The sequence below is a fragment of the Macaca nemestrina genome, chromosome 8, assembly GCF_043159975.1.
Source record: "Macaca nemestrina isolate mMacNem1 chromosome 8, mMacNem.hap1, whole genome shotgun sequence".
In the NCBI taxonomy this organism is placed as follows: Eukaryota; Metazoa; Chordata; class Mammalia; order Primates; family Cercopithecidae; genus Macaca; species Macaca nemestrina.
In genome coordinates, this window is record NC_092132.1 from 144,629,437 (window position 1) to 144,649,344 (window position 19,908).

The 19,908-nt window shown below is 42.0% G+C and overlaps 1 protein-coding gene across 7 annotated transcripts in view; it reads left to right on the plus strand.

The window, feature by feature from the left end:
- Positions 1-19,908, plus strand: part of LOC105491161 (methionine sulfoxide reductase A) — a 412,862-nt gene that overhangs the window by 247,043 nt on the left and 145,911 nt on the right. For all 7 annotated transcript variants that reach the window (XM_011757323.3, XM_011757322.3, XM_011757324.3 and 4 more), the window contains one exon: positions 10,458-10,564. In XM_011757323.3, the coding sequence (XP_011755625.1) occupies positions 10,458-10,564 (107 nt within the window). The remainder of the gene's footprint in view (positions 1-10,457; positions 10,565-19,908) is intronic.

The window sequence follows — 19,908 nt, forward strand, 5'->3', positions numbered from 1 at the left end:
GCCGCCTGTGGAAGGGCCGCTTCCACCAGCTGCTGTTTGTTTGTCTTGTTCTTTCGTGAATCCCAGTATTTCTCTGCTTGTTCTCTATCATTTTTCCTCAGCTCATGTTCTGATTACCCCTGATGGCTTCCTATTCTTGGTTCACACCCTTTATCCTCAATCAGCTCCTCTTCACCCCTTTCCACCTGCAGCACAGCTCCCAGTTGTCCTCAGAAGGCTTGGTCTGGTTTGCCCCCGTGGGCTGCACCATCTATGCTGTTGCGTTTCCTGGGACCCCAGGGCCACACTTCCTGGCCTTACCATGAGCTGGGGATCCTGTGGGGCTCCTCAGCCTGTGCTGGGAACTAGAGAGCCTCCAAGGACCCTTCTCTACTTGGTGTCCTTGGGTCTGACGTGCTCCCCTGCCAGACGTGTGCAGTCACCATGAAGCCCTGCTCCAGGCAAGTTTTTTCCAGGTGGTCCCAGGGAATCGGGTGGGATAGGTCCACTCCGTGTTCAGGAGGTTGGCTCCCGAGCCTCTTTCCAGGTGCGCTGTGGAGAAGCAGGTCCCCTGTGCTGTCTACTGGGAAACATTCATTGAAGGGAGACAAATCCTGTTCTCCTGTTCCCCATCCACTTGGCAATAAAATACTGTCGTTCGTATATTTAACTTGCCAGATTAATATCTGAACTTCCTTGTGCTGACCCTTTGAAGTTAGTTTTTTAAAATAAGTCACCAGTTTTGAAGGACTATCCTTTTTTAGACCATATACAAGGAATCTATCATCTGCAAATAATTAGACAGTGGGAATGATATTGTATTGCTAATGAGCAGATGTGCAGACTCGGAGTGGAGGAACAGCTGCACACATATAAAATGCAAAAGCCACCCAAACCCAGCATTATGAATTCTGAAAGGGATTTCATTCTTTTAAGAATTTCGGAAACAGAGAAAAATGAAACAAAGAATTTAACTGATATTTTTATTAATTGTTCTTCCAGTCACACTTTCCCTTGTGTCCCATTATCATGAGTGTTCATAGTATCTTTGCTGTTTGCAAAAGTGTTCTTTGCACTTTTAAATCCTGCTGTCGTATAATACTGTAAAGCTTATATTTAATATTTTTCCTTTGCCTTTATAGTGTTACAAGGGTTTGGTGGCTGCACGCTGAGTGACAGACTGTTACTGGTGGTCTCTCCTGGGCTGTGCACGATGCTAAGTGCTCATGTGTACGTGATCCCATTTGATCCTTAAAGCAACCTGTGAACCTTAGACCCATTTTATAGAGGAACAAATAGGCCCAGAGAGGCGAAGTGATTTGGCACAAGCCACTTACTACATTGCTTGACAGAGGTGGAATTTGGACTTAAGGGCCAAACTCAAAACCTGATGTTCTTTCTGTTGGGTGGCACATGGCCCCACAGTGCTACACAATTCTATCAGAAAGCAGAGAACATGGTCCACTACAGCTGGAAACAGCAGCACATTATCCAATGATTTTAAACTCTTTGTGATGTCCATTACAATTTTATAATCCTATTAAGGATTTGCAAGATGAAGAAATTCAAATAATCAGGCTTGTGAAAACTTTTAGCCAGCAAGAGTTTCACATATCTTAGATAGTAATGGTTAGGTCATTTAGAATTTGAATAAATTGCTGAAATGGTATGAAATCAATGAAAAGAAATGAAGTCAGAAGAATTACTAGACTTCACATAAAAGAGTACTGAATTAGGTCAGAGAAAAATCAGAGCTGATAACACTGGCAGGAACTAGGATTTCTAGGTTCCAGGAATGGCAGGCTGAGTTATTCAGACCAAATTGCCCACTGAAAGCAGCTCCACATGTTGAATAAAATATATATATATATGTAAAGCATCACATCAAAGAGCTGACAGAACTATGAGGAATTACCAGGTTAAAATGGAAGGCAACACAGGAACCCAGACAGGTAAGGAGAGGATTAGATATATCTTTATTCTGAGCAAACTTGTTAATCCCAGAAAATGTAAGCTTTGAGAGCCTTATTAAGGACACACAGGGAGTAGACATAGAGGGAGTGACCGACACAATTCCAGCACTTGACCCGGTGGATGTGATAAGATGCTGTTCCCCACATCAGGGTGGGGGGCGCCTGCTTCTCTGTCACACATGGAACATATTCGAGGCCATAAAAGGCTCAGTATGTTTCAGAGGGATTAAAATCATTTAGCTTTTGTTTCTCTTACCATAATGCAAGTATTGAGAAAATCCTCTTATGTTAGAAAATTTAAAAATTTCTGGCCAGGTGTTATGGCTCACGTCTGTAATACCAGCATTTTGAGAGGCCAAGGAGGGAGGATCACTTGAATCCAGGAGTTCAGGACCAGTCTGGGTAACTTAGTGAGGTCTCCGTCTCTACGAAAAATTAAAAAAAAAAAAACAAAAAAAAACAAAAAACTAGCTGGGCATGGTGGCACATCCCTGTAGTCCCAGCTACTCAGGAGACTGAGGTGGGAGGGTTGCTCGTGCCCAGGAGATTGAGGCTGCAGTGAGCCATGATTGCGCCACTGCACACCAGCCTGGGCAACAGAGCAAGACCTTGGCTGAAAAAATAAATTCTGAATATCCTATTTATCACAGATAAATCATGATGGAAATTGGAAAATACTTTGAATCAAATGATAATTAAAATATTATATGTTAAAATTGATAGGGCATAGGTAAAGCGTTCTCAGAGGGACATATAGAGCCTTAAATTCATATATTAGAAGAGAAGAAAAGCTGAGCCAGCATCCATCTCAAGAACTTAAGAAAATCAGCAACAAGTTCAACCCAAACAGTGTAAAATAAAGAAATAATGAGAGCAGAAAGAAATGAAATGGGAAGCAAACAAACATAAGATCAAAAAAGCCAAGAGTTGGTATTTCATGATGGCTACAAAATTAATAAAGCTCTAGGAAGTTGTTCAAGGAAAAAGTGAGAAGGCACAAATATACAACATTAGGAATAAAAAATTGGGATATCACTACAGATGTGGGAGATTTTACAGAAACCAGGAGGATATGATAAGCAACTTTATGTCAATAAATTTGAAAAGTTAGATACATTCTTTAAAAATATAGTTTAATAAAACTGAATAAAAAAACCACTGGCTTCATCGGTGAGTTCTTCCAACATTTAAGGAAGAAATAATTACAGTTTTTCATAACGTTTTCAAGAGATTAGAGAGGGATGCAGTCCGTCTTACAATCCTCGCATAATCTTGATACCAAAACTTAACTATGTAAGAAAAGAAAAGTATATGACAATCTTACTTATGACTGTATTTGCAGAAATCCTATACAAAGTATTAGCAAACTGAATTTAATAGTATGTAAGAAAATAATACATCATGACCAATTTTAGGTTCCTCCAAGGAACACAAGCTTCAGTATTAACCCATGTAATTAACCACTTTAGCAGGTATTTTAAAAACATGTATGATTGTTGAAATAGATGCATAAAAAGTATTGAATGCAATTCAGTATTCATAAATGATTTAAAAACACGTATAAAAGATGACTTTCTTATTCTGATAAAAGAGTACGTGCAAAAGCCTACAGCAAACATTGCATTTAATAATGAAGCATTGAGAAGCTACAGAGAATGCCGTCGCAACTTCTAATCAGCATTGGACTGGGGGTCCTAGCTCATGCAGTAAGTCAAGGAAAGGAATAAATGTATACTGATTGAAAAATCGACTAGATACCTATTTACCTTTCCCCAGCCAGACACCATTCCTATTCTCCCTCGAAGTGGCCATGTGACCGAGTTCTAGCCAGTGGAATGAGGAAGAAGCGATATATGCTGCTTCCAGACCTGGCTCAGAAAAACCTCCTGCATGATCTGTGAACTTTTCTCTCTATCTTCAGTCTGCCTGCTGAATGTGAATGCCAAGGGAAACCTTTGAAGCAACATATTGAAGGTGGTAAAGCTTCTGTCAGTTTAAGCCCCAGAAGAGTTCATGAAGCAGAACTCTTACCATCTCCTTTTTATTAACTGTGCTTTGCATCATTATGAAAGAAACTTCTATTATGTCCAGCCACTGGAATTTCAGGGTTTACTTATTTACCAGGAATTGGTACCTTAAAGTGGAATGCTACCAAAAAATCTTAAAAACAAAACAAAACAAAACAAAAAAACCCATGGCATTGGCTTAGTAGTTAGGCAGCTGGAAGATCTAATATTGGGTCTTGTTTATGGTTGGTAAACACGCCAATTCTCTCCAAGTTGTTTTATAAATTCAGTGCAAATCTAAATGAGATCCCAACAGTTTTGTTATTATTGTCGTTGCAGTTTTTGTGGATCTTAAAAGCTAATCTTGACATTTATAGGGAAATGCAAAAGTCCAAGAAAAGCAGACACTCACATAAGAACAAGAGGATGGGAGGACTTATTCTTCCAGATGTCGAGTCATTATAAAGCTACAGCTATTAAGACATTGTGAATCTGATGTAGGGACAGATGAATAGAGAGTTCAGAAACAGACCCACTCCTGTCAAAGTATGACAAATGACACAGTTGGCATTTCATAGTACTGGGGAAAGAATGGTTTTTAAATCAATAGTGATAAGATAATTTTCTTATAGGAAAAAAGTTAATTGGATTTCTACCTCACACCATACACAAAAATCAATTCCAAGTAGATTGAATACATAAATGTCAAAAGCAAACGTAGGAAACTTCAAGTAGATAATATCTTCATCACCTTGGGTTTCAGAAGCATTTCCTAAACAACACACAAAAGCACTAACCATAAAGGAAAAATATTTGACAGATTTAACTATATCAAACTTACAACTTTGGTTCATCAAAAAGCATCATAAAATGCCAAGAACAAAAAAATGAAAAATAAAAAATAAAAAAATGCCAAGAACAGAGAGATTATATTTGATAAAGGATTAGTATTCAGAATATGTAAAAAATAGACTTAAATATATATGCAGTGTTTTTTTTTTTTTTTTTTTTTTTTTTTTTTTTTAGAAAAGACAGACTGCTGAGAAAAAAAAAATGGGCAAAGGACTTGAATTATGGCAAAGAGACATATAAAATGATAATTAACATTATTAATCAGGAAAATGCAAATTAAGATCAAGCGAGATTCCATTACACACCAAACCGACTGACAAAAAGTGAAAATCTGACATTAGAAGACTTTAATGAATTGGCAAGCATTTAGAGCTCCAGGAATTCTTGTATAGTCATGTGGTTTTGTAAATTGGTACAACTACTCTGGAAAAATAGTTCAGCATGTAGTTAAGTTGAAGACATGCAAACACTATACACCAACAATTCTATTTCTAGGTATGTACTCAAGAGAAACTCATGCATATGTATAAGAGAATACATGTCAAGAATGTTCTTTACAGCCCCAAGCTGGTAATGTTCATTAAGGGTAGAAAGTATAAATCCATTGTGGTGCATTCATACAATGGGATATTATGAAGCCATGAAAATGAAGAAAATGGAAAGACCTCATGATCATAAGTGAAAGATTCAAACTATAGTATAATTCCACTTATATTAATTTTAAAAATAGGCTGTATTAGTCTGTTCTCATTCTGCTAATAAAGACATGCCTGAGACTGGGTAATTTATGAAGAAAAAGAGGTTTAATGGACCCACAGTTCCACTTGACTGGGGAGGCCTCACAATTATGGCTGAAGGCGAAGGAGGAGCAAAGGCACATCTTATATGGTAGCAGACAAGAGAGTGTGTGCAGGAGAACTGACCTGTATAAAACCATCAGATCTCGTGAGACTTATTCACTATCGTGAGAACAGCATGGGAAAGACCCACCCCCCCATGATTCAGTTACCTCCCACCAGGTCTTTTCACGACACATGGGGATTATGGGAGCTACAGCTCAAGATGAGATTTGGGAGGGGACACAGTCAAACCATATCACAAGCCAAACTAAACTAGCTTTGTTCTGAATGTGTCTATGTGCTAAAGAAATTATTACAAAAACCAGGTGTGGTACAACTAGAGAGAGGGAAGGCATTGTCATCAATAGAGACACAGGGAAGACTCCCAAGGGTACTGGCTGTACTCTCTTGATGTTAGTGGTGGTGATACGAGTATTCACTTTATAATCAATAATTATAGATAGAGTAATATTAGGCACTTAACTGTGCATGTCCATTTTATGTACTTTTGTACATTTATGTCTTATGTACTTTTCCGTAATTGAATCTGGAAACTACAAAGGTATGTCGATTGCTACTTCTGCTAATATGAACACTATCCATGATGGACTGGTTTGTAAATGTGTGTGCACATGTGTGCTTGGTACTGATTTCAGTGTAAGCATGTTGTAAATCTCATGTAGTGGGGCACTTTGGCTGTAAAACTTTAATATTTGGACTTGCAATGATGACCTAAAAATTTTACTATTTTGAAAGTTTTCTAATATTTTCATTATTTGGCCAAAGTTGGGATTTTAAAACATAAACAGACATGGAGTCCCAAAAGACATTCTAGGACACATGATAATTAAAAAGATTTTCTTTGGCTGCCATAAATAGAATTTCTCTTTTACACAAACAAAACTCACACTACGATAGCTTTTTACCTTTTATGAAGAAATCACCACATCTTTTCAAAATAATTTATGGCTATAGAAATAATGTGTACTCCTTACTGAAAATTGGGATCTTTCATTTTCCTTTTTGCTTTTAGATATGGAATAAATATTTGGCACCTCTGTTATAAAGCAACATTATTCCATCTCCCTTGAGATGCACTGCATGAAAAAATGCAAAGAACATTGTGCAGATGATAGATAGTGACTGTATTATGTGGCTGTTTTCCTTTTAAAAGAGAGCCACGTAATATCTTTCATAGATCCCTATATTCCACTTAATTTTTTACCTAAATTATATATATTTACAAATGGAAATAATAGTGGTTAAGATCATGGACTTTGGAGTTAGATGGTTCCAGATGCAGCACTGGCATTCAGCAGGCAACCAGCCTCTCTCTCTGAGTGTCAGTTTCACCTTTGAGAGGGTCAGTTTCACCTTGGCAGTGGGAAGGGGCCGGGAAATGGGTTTGCTAATGTGCTCCAAGTATTTGCAGAATTGGATGAATAAGGTAGTAAAGCACAGTGCCTGGACATAGTGAGGACTCTAGGATTGTTAGCTACTTTGATGATCCCTCTCCCTCTCTCTCTCTCCTTCCTCCTCCTCTTCTCCCCCTCACTCCCTCCCTCCCTCCCTTTTGATGAAAGGAGGGCTGTCCATTCATTTGTTCAGTGTTTTAAATTAAAAATGAGCTGTCAGTTAAAATGGACAGGATTAAGCTCTCAGATAAAGTGAGATGGTTATATTCATAGGGCTTGTCTCAAACACCTAAGGTAAGGGCAAGGTGCACCAGGAAGGGTCACCTGGATAAGAAGAAGAAGTGCCATCTTTCACTGAGAGGGATACAGGCTTATCTACCTGGGGGAGGACACTATGGCATGTTGTTTCACGGAGACCCTATTTTCCAGCAAAAGGAGGAGGCCACCCTGAAGCAGCACCTGGGTGAGCTCTCCCACCAATGCCAACATCCCTGGTGGTGTTCCTGTGCCACTGCAGCATGCAGGTGGCCTTTGGCGCAGCAGACCATGAGGCAGGATCTGTTTTCTCTTAGCAGCAGTCTATAGAAGAGAAGAATGTGAAGGTCATGCTGGTAGGAGTCACTCTATTTTCAACCAACATGGATAGTCCTGCTAATGAGATTGCTCCCGCGAAGCTTGCTAAGATAGAGATAGCGATTTCAGACCCTAAGGAGTCGGAGCTGACTTGTCCTGATGTTCACTATCAGCTGGTAACTCCTGCATATCAGTTCAACTCATAGCATGAACTTCCCTTTAAAGTTCTCATGTTCAGACACATTTCTCACGTCTCCAATCAGGATAGATAAAACAGGATTGGAACCCAAAGATGAGCTGAGGCTTAGGAGGCCCTCTGAGCAGAGGAGAAGTCATCTTATGCTTCATTATAGATGAAGCATTTCTGTTTTCCACTGCTTCCTCCAGCTCTGCTGAGAGGGAGAGAAACCTCAGAGCAGTCTCAGGGTTGCTTGTCCCTTTAAAAATCTTCTTTGGAGAAAGTGGATGGAGAAATCTCAAGCAGTTGGTAGATGCCAAGAGGTCCGTTCTCATCAAGAATGCCCCAAAGCCCAGTCCTCATTAATCAGCTTATAGAGTACTATGGAAGAATTTTAAGCACAAGATGTTGTTTCTGAGCCAGTAATTCTTTCCACTCAACACTGAAAGCCCATTGCTTGCTTTCCTGGTCCATGAAGACAGCCAAATAGTGTCAATAATTTTTCCTCCTAGTTTTTCCGAAGCCAAGTGGAGGGCACAGGGAACTTTGCAACACTTGTTGCATCTGTGGGAAAGGGGGCCCTGGATCATTGGTTGGTGATTATGCTCACTCAGGGTTCCAGAGAATTCTGTAGCTCCTGGGAGTCTGATCTTTCCACACATCTCTGGTCCCCAGCATGATTTGTCAAGATACCTATGTGGTTACACGCCCAACCCACCAGCTTCAGGACCCACCAGGCCCCTTGTCAGACCTTGTCCTGCCTCTTCACAGTCCTCAGAACATTCCAAGCTTGTTCTTATTTCTGGGCCTTGGGCTGGGATGCCCCCTCCCCGGCAGGTACTCCACATCCAAAAGCACTTTGTTCCATTGTCCTCGATTATTTTGCTGTAACTTCTCATGCATCCATTTTGGAAGGAGAAAGGGCTTTGGTGTCGGGGTGATCAAAGTTTAAATTGCAGGATGGCCATCTACCTGCTGTGTGACCTCAGGTGGGTCACTGAATGTCTCTGATCCGTAATTTCCTTTTTGTCAAAGAGTGTTAAGAATATCTTCTCCACGGGGCGCATGTGAGGATGAAACAAGAAATGATGGCAAAGACCTCGCACAGGGAAGTACAGTGTCAGGCTCATGACCACTCTTCCCCCTCCCTCCCTCGTCCTGGTTATTCCTTGAGACCAGGGATTATGACCTAATTCTTCTGTAGCCTCCAGAGTGTGGAGGCTACAGTCGGCACACATGAATTCTTTCTGCTGGGGAGAACATATTTATGTGCAGAAAAAGGAAGGACACATAGGGGTTATTCTATCATTCAATAACATTTTTCTGTCCTATCTCAAAATATAATTTTGGTTAATCTTGCCCTCTGGAGAACAGCATTATAAAGCCTGTTTAGATCGATTTATGACAGTCGGATATTTCATTTGTTTTGTGATTCAATGGGTAGACAAGCAGGGCCACTTCTTGTATTCCCAGCCGCTCCTGGGTGTTGGTTCTTTCTTCTGGGTTTTCAATCTGTTGAGCGTCCAGTCATCTTTCCCAGTGAAGCATCTTTCTTGTCTGGGCTTCAGGCTTGAGGGTAACATGCTCATCCTCTTGAGAAGCTGGCATCAGGGCTTTGACACCGATGCTGCCTGGGTTGCAGCTGCTTTTGCAAGCAGTACCAGTTCCTTCCAAGTCCCTGAAGGCACCACATTGCTCCGCAATCCTTACCTTTGTTCTACCTTCATCCTTGGCGCCCACCTGCTGACAAGACAAGTCGCTTCCTTGATACAGCCTTTGAGACATGGGCCCTTTCCCCACTGATCACACGAACTTACTCCCTTTCTGAACCCCTCCATTTTTTTTAACCTGCACAGATATTCCTGTAATCCCTCTAATACTTGCTTATGCCTGCTGGTCTCTGTTTCCCCTGAGTATATTAGAAATGTGACTAGCTGGAACATGCTACAGGGTCCGATTCCTGAATCCCAGTGCCTGGTTCATTTTCACGACAACGTGGTGGCATATAGCGGATCTGTGACAACCCTGTGGGTGCTTCACTGTGGGGCACTGTCATACTCAGATAGAAACTGACCGTCATCCACCCTTCAGCTGCTGAGACAGGCAGAAAATGCTCTTTGCTGACTTTAAGTTGCAGACTAGATGGGTAGATGACGTTAGTCGTAGGTGCAGGACTCCTGCTACGTGCCAAGCACTGTGCCAGGAATTTACACAGACATTGTCTCATTTCCTCATCCACCAAGGGAGGGATGATGAAACCTTCCACACAGGTGTCTCCTTAGGACCCAAGGAAATAATATGTATCATAGTGCATTACATGTGACAATTGGAGTAGATCGTTGTTTAAATATTTCACGTAAAAGTTAGGTATTCATAGAACGTCTAGTGTGATCCAAGACCTGTGATAAATCTACCTGAGTTCAAACGTATTTGTTGTAATTAAAACAGGCAAATCAAAACAGATACATTTCATGCTTGTTTAAAGAAAATGCTGCAAACAAAAAATTAAAACAAGCACTTAGCAAGACATCAGGCACAGGGACCATATGAAAAGTGTTAAAATGCCTCAGCATTGTGCCCAGTTTGATGCTGGCACTGTTGCCTGGCGACCAGGTAACCCTCTCTGTTTTCCGCTTTCCCAGGTATGCGCCAGGGGAACGACCATGGCACTCAGTACCGCTCGGCCATCTACCCGACTTCCGCCAAGCAAATGGAGGCGGCCCTGAGCTCCAAAGAGGACTACCAAAAGGTAGGGGTTGCTGGGCTCCTGGCCCCTGGCTTGGGCTGCCATGACTAGGGCCAGGTTCTGATTTTAGAGGGGAGTCTGCTGCTTTTCAACTGGAATTGTGTTTTATTTGTGCATCTCTTAGAAATTTATGTCAGCCTCTAGGAGTGGAGCCATTGTGTCCAATACATGTGCTAAATGAGGTTTTAAGAGTAGGCCTGGGCCAGGGCCAGTGGCTTATGCCTGTAATCCCAGTACTTTGGGAGGCCGAAGCAGAAGGATGCTTGAGGCCAGGAGTTCGAGACCAGCCTGGGCAACACGAAGAAACCCCATCAATACAAAAAAATACAAAAATAACCCAGGCATGGTGGCCTGCACCTATAGTCCCAGCTACCTGGGAGGCTGAGGTGGGAGGATCATTTGAGCCTGGGAGGTCAAGGCTGCAGTGACCTCTGATTGCACCACTGCACTTCAGCCTGGGTGACAGAGCAAGACCCTGTCTCAATGTAAAAAAATAAAGAGTAGGCCCTTATGTGTTTGTCTTTAGAATCACTCATCTAGATGAAGATATAGCCTGTTAAAATAAGTCTTTTTCCTTCTCTCTTTGTTTCTGTCTCTGTCTGAAACTCCCTCTTTTTTTTCTTCCCTCTGTATTAGTTTTACAGGGCTATTGTAACAAACAATCACAGCTTGGTTGGTTTAAACAGCAGATATTTATTTTCTCACAGTTCTGGAGGCTGGAAGTCCAAGATCAAGGTGTCAGCAGGGCTGGTTGCTTCTGAGTGCTGTGAGGGAAGGATCTGTTCCAGGCCTCTCTCATTGGCTTCTAGATGGCTGTCTTCTCCATGTTTATATTCACATCACCCTAGTTTTATGTGTGTGTGTGTGTTTCTGTGTCCAAACTTCTTATTTTTACACAGTCTCTAGTCATATTGGCTTAGTGCTAACCCTCATGACCTCACTTAACTTAATTGCCTCTGTAAAGACCCAGTTTCCAAGGAAGGTCACAATCCGAGGTTTTAGGACTCCAGCTTATCTTTTGGAGGGAGACACGATTCAACCTGTAACGCTTTCTCTTTCTGTCATAACAGTAAATTGAATTACAATAAAAGTAGTTCTGAGAAATATACACATGATATCACAAAACAATTATTTTCATGATTGTATACCATTTTTAAAAATCCTTCAATATTTAGTTGTTTTAAAAACAACTTGAGTTGCTTTAGTTTTTAGAACTTTGTGATAGTACTTAGATTTTATTTATCATTATATTTTCTGATGTGGATTTGCATTTGACAGTAGAGCTAGAAGCTACTATAAAGCTAATCTATGTTAGAATTATGTAAAAAGTCAGGTACGCAACAGCCCCCAGGAATCAGTGGGCTATCCCCTTATCCTGCATGGTGACAGAGAGATTGCAGAGACGAGGAGGCTGTAACTAGAGTGTCCACTGATGAGCAAGCAGTAGGATGGGTGACTCATAGTCAATTCGACTGTGATGAGCAGAGTCTGTCAAAGGCCTGAGAGAGGCGCTGAAAGAGCGCATTTCTTCCTCAGCCCCTCCCACCTCCCTCCCAAGCTGTGATGTCTGCTTGGCTGGTCATGGTAGGCAGCCTGTGGGATGGCCCCCAGTGCTCTCTGCCCATGTATAATTCATCTCCTTGAATATGGGCTGCATTTAGCAACTCAATTCTAATGAATGACAGCAGTGATGGGAGTGATGGGAGCACTCTGAGACTAGGTCATTAAAAGATTGTGGCTCCTATTGTGAAAGCTCTCTCTTACTGTCTGAGAGATGGTAGGCGAAGCCAGCTTCCATGTCATGAAGCAGCCCTGTGCAAAGGCTTACGTGACAAGGACAAAAGGCTGCCAAGAACCACATGAGTGAGCTTTGAAGACCCTCAACCCCAGTCGAGCCTTCAGATGAGACTGCAACTCTGCCTGACAGTTTGATTACAGCCTCATGAAGGACCTCGAGCCAAAAGCACCCAGCCAAGCTGTGCCACAGAAGCTGTGAGATAATAAATGTATGTATTTTGAAGGTGCTAAGTTTTAGAGTAATTTAAGTATACTTACATTTCCATTCTAAAACCCTTTTACCTCTATATTCTTTCTCTTATCCCTTTTTCATAATGGCGTTTCTAACAGTGGTGGGCTAACCTGGGCATTTATGGTGGTGGTTACACATGTAGGCTCTACCATCAAATTTTCTCAATTCACATGTCATCTGTGCAATTTATTATCAAGTACCTGCCACTTAGAAAGCCATATGTTCTATTTGACTCAAGCAGACCTATGACGATAAGGGAGACCCCATTATCCCCATTTTCCAGATTCTCAAAGACAGACAGCAATGACCTTAGAATAAATGAAGTTAAAGAGAAGTAAGACTGGATGCAAGGAGCTGAGTTGGGCAGCTATTATAGGATTCCAGGCCAGAAATGGTGGAAGCTTTGTCTAGGATGGTGGAAGTATGGGTGGGAGGGAGGGATATTTAGGAAGTAGAAAGACTAGAACTTGGAAATTCATTGGAAGTGGGGAGTCAATAAGAGGGACAGGTCCAGGTCCAGGTCATGGCTGGTGATTTTCTGTACAAAAAGCAGAGGCAGATTTGTGGGGAAGGTAAGGTAGGTTGTGAAAGTGCAGAGTTTAAGATACCCAAGACATGGGCATCCAAGGGACTGTTGGGAGGAGCCATGGGCTGTTTCTGCCTTGCAGGGAAGATTGTTAGAACTGCTGACTGGGCAAATGCATGTGAAACACAGGGCCTAGCACACAGTAAATACCTCATAAACAGGAACCCTTATTATTACTGGGAGTTACCAACTTATATTTGGTAAATGAAACCCCAGTTGCTGATAAGATCACTTGGGAAAAGTAATGAGATAAAAGCAGAAGAGGCAGGGCGCAGTGACTCACGCCTGTAATCCCAGCACTTTGGGAGGCTGAAGCGGGCAGATCATGAGGTCAGGAGTTTGAGACCAGCCTGACTGACATGGTGAAACCTCGTCTCTACTAAAAATACAAAAATTAGCCAGGCATGGTGACATGCACCTGTAATCCCAGCTACTCAGGAGGCTGAAGCAGGATAAACTGTTGAACCCAGGAAGCAGAGGTTGCAGTGAGCCAAGATTGCACCTGGGCAACAGAGTGAGACTCCATCTCAAAAAAAAAAAAAAAAAAAAAGCAGAAGAGAGGGCTTAGTACTCGAGGAACTAATTCCTCCATTTGAGTGGCGGGAGGGGAAATGTCCAACCAGGCAGGACACTACACTGGGCACCACAGGAACCAACCCCAACCAAGAACTTAAAAAGTGGTTCAATTGTCTCATCCCACTGTATTTAGTTATAGAAGCGGTGTTTATAAAGTACTAAAAGTCACATATGATAATGCCATCTATAAATTGCCTAACGTAATGATTCGTAGTCCTCTAGGATACCAACAGTAATACTAAGAGACTCTGGAAGCATATTAACTGCCCTCTAGAATGTTGGAAATCTGATGATATCCTGGTGTTTGCAATGAAGATTTTCAGTTCAAGGCCAGTGCCTTCCATGTGATGGTGAAGAGGCTTAACACCGAATTTTCCAGTTTCTATCCCAGTGTAGTTTCTACCCTCCGTTTTGAAGGGAACTCAAGTTGATTTTAGATAAGTGATATCCATAGGAGGTAAAATTTAGGTATTATATAATTAATTAATGAGCTTCTATAATCATCCTTTCATTATTTTTGTAGTTTTTGGAAAGGTTAATCTCGTAGGCAGTTGTGTTGACCAGCTATTTTCTGGGTGTTCTAAACCTAAGCATATGGGAATTAAATACCTGTGTGTGTGTGTGTGTGTGTGTGTGTGTGTGTGTGTGTGTGTCTGTATGTCTGCATGTCTGCTTGGCTTTTAAAAGTAGGGTCTATTTTTTAAATAAAGATTGGGGACTCCTGTGCCTTTAGCATCCGGATAGCCATTGCTGCTCAAATTACTGCATATAAACTGCTTAATCACCAACTCAGGGGACAAATGCTGTCACATCTCTTTTATGGTTCTGCATAAATAAAATTGACCCTAGATTCCACTGGGAGATGAGTTGAAAGTTCAGTGTTTTCGTACCAGCTAATTGACTAAAACCCAGAGTGGTGACTAGACCAGTGCTTCCTTCCAATACCACTCTCCTTTCCACCACGATGCTCTGGTCTCTTTTACACTGTCCAGTGGAGGGCCTCTGGCCACATGTGGCTGTTGAGCACTTAAAGTAGTGACTCACTGGCTCAGTTCTTCAGTGGCTAGTGCGACTGAGGAACTGAATCTTTTAATTAATTTAAATTTACGTTTAAATGGTCACATGTAGCTGGTGGCTACCATGTTAGAGAGCATAGCAGTTCATTAAGGGGTGAGCCTGTGCATGTGTGCACGCATGCCCATGTGCATTGTAGAGGGGTGGGGCACGTCAGTCTGGATCCCTGGCCCTCTACTCTCACTATGGCTTATCTCGAGAGCACAGGACGGCCATGGAACATGGGACAGCCATGGAACATGGGCCCTCCTGCCCATCAGAGTGCTGCAGTGGGAACTGCTGTCACCTTTTCCTGCCTGGAGACCACAGCGTGAGGGTCAAGTTGTTTTCCTTTTGAGGAACCAAAGTGTCTCTTTGTGTACCCCATCCTGGTGAGCACTAGGGCTAACTGGACACCCGTGCCCAGGTGACCACTGTGATTTTTAGTCTAGCTTAGCTTAGCCTGGGTCCCCCAGAAAGTAGAGCCCAGGCCAGAGGCTTGTGTGTAAGGACTCACTGAGGTGTGTGGTTCCAGGGAGCAGGAGTAAGGGGCAGAGAGACTGGGGAGAAAAGTTATACAAGTTAGCCCCTGCCACTGGTAACTGGTTGTTTGGACCTTATGAAATGACTAGGCATTCGGGGGAAGATAAGGAAGCATGTTTCCATGGAATGCTATCACCCATAGTTTCATTCTGCACTTCTGGGCTGCACATGTGTGAGCTCAGGGTACTGTGTACCAGGGCAGGAGGCAAGAGACGAGGCACATAGCGTTGAGTGTTAAGATTGGCGTTGAGTGTAAGATTGGCGTTGAGTGTAAGATTGGCGTTGAGTGTAAGATTGGCGTTGAGTGTAAGATTGGGCAATGAGTGTAAGATTGGCGTTGAGTGTAAGATTGGCATTGAGTATAAGATTGGCGTTGAGTGTAAGATTGGGCAATGAGTGTAAGATTGGGCAATGCAGGTGCACAGAAGCTGCACAAAGTGAATGGGGTCCTTGCAGAACTGGGTACTGCAGCTGGCCTAGCAAGAGGCAGATGAGGCTACAGGGATCTAAAGTGATGCATTAGTGTCCTCCGGGTCTGCTGTCTCCAAAGGGTCCTTCTCACCCCAATCCAGGGAAGGCAGCTGACTGCAATGGCTCAGGAATGATTTGTCACGATAGAGTGACTTTCTGGCACCTCTGATAGAGGTGAGAAAGAAAAACACAGTTCAATTTTAGCAGAGTGCATCCTGCTACAGTCATATGGTGATATAATATGTACTTTCATATAGGTTATATACCATAAGTATATATAGTATGTATATCTGTATAATCTATAGCTATATAATAATAGTAATACTATTAGAACAGCAACAACAGTACCGACAGAGTACTTACTAAATGCTAATCAACCACTGTTTTAAGTCATGTATAATGAATGAAGTCATGTATAGATCTTAGATGTTTATCTGTATACGTATATATGTTTAGCTGTAGATGTGTATCTATGTCTTTATATAAAGTTAAATGCATTCATGTATTTATGAGACCCTTTTAAGTTTTGAAACTTGAATGAATTTCTGACTGTCCATTCAGTTGATATAACTGATAATACAAACACACATTACAAAATCAACAATTTGCAATGCCTGTGAGAGGTGATGCTGTTAGCTTTGATCCCATAAAGAAGTTGATCTATGCTGTAGCCTTTACATTCAAAAGTTATCTGGTTTCTAATACATTCACAAAATGGGGAAAATTGCCAATCTAACCAATTGCTTTATCCACTGATGGAAGGAGGAGGAGGGAGCTGAAGAGGTGACAACTGGACTGGGCTTTCCTGTGTTTTATATCTAGAGTAGCCTTGAACAAACTCCTGAAGCCACAGAGGTGTTTAAGGTAGGGAGGGTCATTTCTTAACACTACTGGATTAGGGTCTAGATCTCTGTACTCTCATCAGAAACATTTAGTTTGGTTTCTAAAAGTGGGGAAATTCTGTGCATGACTCATTCTGTTCATTTTATATACACTGCTTTCCTCTTCAGAAGGCTTGGTGTTTCTGGCCCCATCACTACATTCGGGACATTTGTCTTCTTTGAGCCCTGATGGGGCCCCTGCCACTCACTGTAATGTTGACTTAGGTGACTACTTTAACAGTCTTCTTCACTAGCCTGCCCCCAGTGACCCCCTAGTAACCAGCTTCTTCAGCAACTTCTTTATATGTGAAGTTTGGAGTGACAGTATTGCTTACCACAGAGCAGCCATTTGAACATAAAATTAGCTGATTTTATCACAGGGACCAATTGTTGAGCTAATTAGATGTGCAGTACTGCTGAGGAGCCAGAAACCAAAAGTGATTTTCCATTGAAACTGTGGTTTTCTGCAAAGTTGGCTGGGTTGTGGATACCAGCCTCACCAGCAACTGTCAGAGTTTTGGCTGAAGAAGTTTGCTAATTTCTAATCAGATTAAAAGAGGCAGGAAAGACTTAAGGAGGAGGACAGAGTCTTAAGGAGCGAAACTTGAACTTCACGCTGGGTTTGCCAACCTTGAAAATGCTGGATTCTGCTTACAGAATTTGACAGCTGCTTCATGTCTTTGGTGAGCTGAAGACTTTGCATAAAATGTAGGGGGGTGTTTTTTGCCTTCAAGGAGAAGACTTCATAATCTTTTCTTAGCCTCATTAAAAAAAACCACAAAACATTTTTCCTCAAACCTTTGGTGGAATTACTTGCTTATAGCACTAATTGCAAGACATCATCTAATGTATTATTGTTTTTGGATTATCGAATATGGACAATTTACCTCCCAACCGAACCCATCACGAGAAACATTCCCAGTATCCTAAACTGAATGTGGCCTCCAGTAGAGTGAGGGTGGTTCACATGTGGTTCTTCCATCCTGAGAGTGTGACTCCAGCTCATTTCGGAATTAAATCTTTTCCCACTGAGTGATTATGGTTCTTGGAATGTGAAAGACAGCAAATCTAAAGAGCATTCTCTTGGCCATATGACCTGGCTCCTTCTCCCAGGTCTGTTTCCATGTTTCTTCTCCCAGCTCCTTCTCCCAGCGACTCCTCCCAGCTCCTTCTCCCAGCTCCTTCTCCCAGCTCCTTCTCCCAGCTACTCCTCCCAGCTCCTTCTCCCAGCTCCTTCTCCCAGCTCCTTCTCCCAGCGACTCCTCCCAGCTCCTTCTCCCAGCTCCTTCTCCCAGCTACTCCTCCCAGCTCCTTCTCCCAGCTCTTCAAGTTTTGCGAACAGTAAGCACAATGCTTTCTCTGGGTATTTCTCTCATGAAAAAGAGAAGAAAACCTTTTTCCCTTGCATGTATTTTACAATATATTAAGTTGTAATAAGAATAAAATGTTTTTGGAGTCAATGTTAAATTACTCACTGTATTTCAAATATAAAACAGTGTTTTAAAGGCTGTTTCTATCTGTCTCTCAGTGTTTGTCCACCCATCCATCCATCCACCCACCTGTCCCTATCATCAATATATAGCTACAATCTTTAAATACTTGCCATAATTTTATCTTAAACTTCAACCAGCTAGCAATTTATTATCTATCATCTCTGTATTTGTTGATAGTTAATACAGGGTCATTTAAAAGAAAAGTTCCCAAAGTGAAAGGTAAAAAACAGTATGCATGTAATGAATGGGCTCCAGCTAGCATTTTTTAGAATAAAGGTTCAGTTTTGATTATTTAATTTTCTTCCCACTTAGATTGCAGCCAGATATTTGGTGACTCCCTGTGCTCTTCAGTTAAGCCCTGACAAATTGTGGTTTGACTGGTGTGTGTGTTTTGTTGCGGGGAGGAAAAAGACAGTGTCATTGCCAAATAATCTACTTGGCCGGGGGGCGGTGGCTCACGCCTGTAATCCCAGCACTTTGGGAGGCCGAGGTGGGCGGATCACAAGGTCAGGAGATCAAGACCATCATGGCTAACATGGTGAAACCCCGTCTCTACTAAAAATACAAAAATTAGTCGGGTGTGGTGGTGGGTGCCTGTAGTCCCAGCTACTCCGGAGGCTGAGGCAGGAGAATGGCGTGAACCCGGGAGGCAGAGCTTGCAGTGAGCTGAGATTGCGCCACTGCACTCCAGCCTGGGTGAGACTCCATCTCAACAGTAACAACAAGAACAACAAGAAAACCTACTCACCTGTGCTACCAATGCAGTCATTGCTACTTTTCTTTAGCAGAGTTTGAATGCCATTTCTATGGTTGGTTGTTGTTTTTTTTTTTTTTTTTTTTTTAAAGTATCATTGATGCTCTGAGTGTTAATGACACTCAAATTTAGGGTCTAGAACTACCCTCTGGACTCCAGATCCCCACAGCGAACTGTCTACTTGTTATCTCCACTTATTTGTCAATGTAATATTTCCTAAAATGAAGGTTTGATTCTTGCCATCCACTGTAAACAAGCCCCATGGCTTCCTCCTCCCTCCCCACTCATTGACTACCTTCCCCATTGGGTCATCATTTAACTTGCCTAACTAAGCAAGATCCTCAGAAGTCATCCCTGCCTCATTCCTTTCCCTCGCCTTTTCCCTCCAATGAATCAGATTAACAGATTCTACCTCCAAAAGACATCCCCACTGTGCTTGCTTCTTTCATTTTCTCTCATGTTCACTCTCATGATTTAAGCCACCGTTCTCTGTTCCTGGACCACTGAACTTCTTACCTCTCCATGATTACGACCACCCACACAGGCAGCAGAGTGATCTTCCTCAGTGTTACTCGGGTCATTTCTCTTCCCTGTGTCAGCGTCTTCCATGGCATCCCTACTGTATTTGGAATGAAATCTGAAGTCCTTCACACGGTCTCCCAGGTCCTTCAAAGTCATGTCGCCGTCTTCCCATGAGACATCTGTAACTTCTCATCAGAGAGCCTAATTATCACAGTATATCTAAGATGTAACCTATAATTCTTAAAGTTCAGAACCTTTGAATAAGTCTCAAGAACTTTCTTAGAGAACTGGGGACTCAGGATGAGAACCACAGGGACTCAGGAAATCTTACTGTTGTGCAGTGCACATCATAAAAAATGGTTTTGTATTTCTTTGTATTTCAAAGTTGATTCCTGCATGGACTCACTATTGCCACACACAGACCAAATTCAGAGGCTGT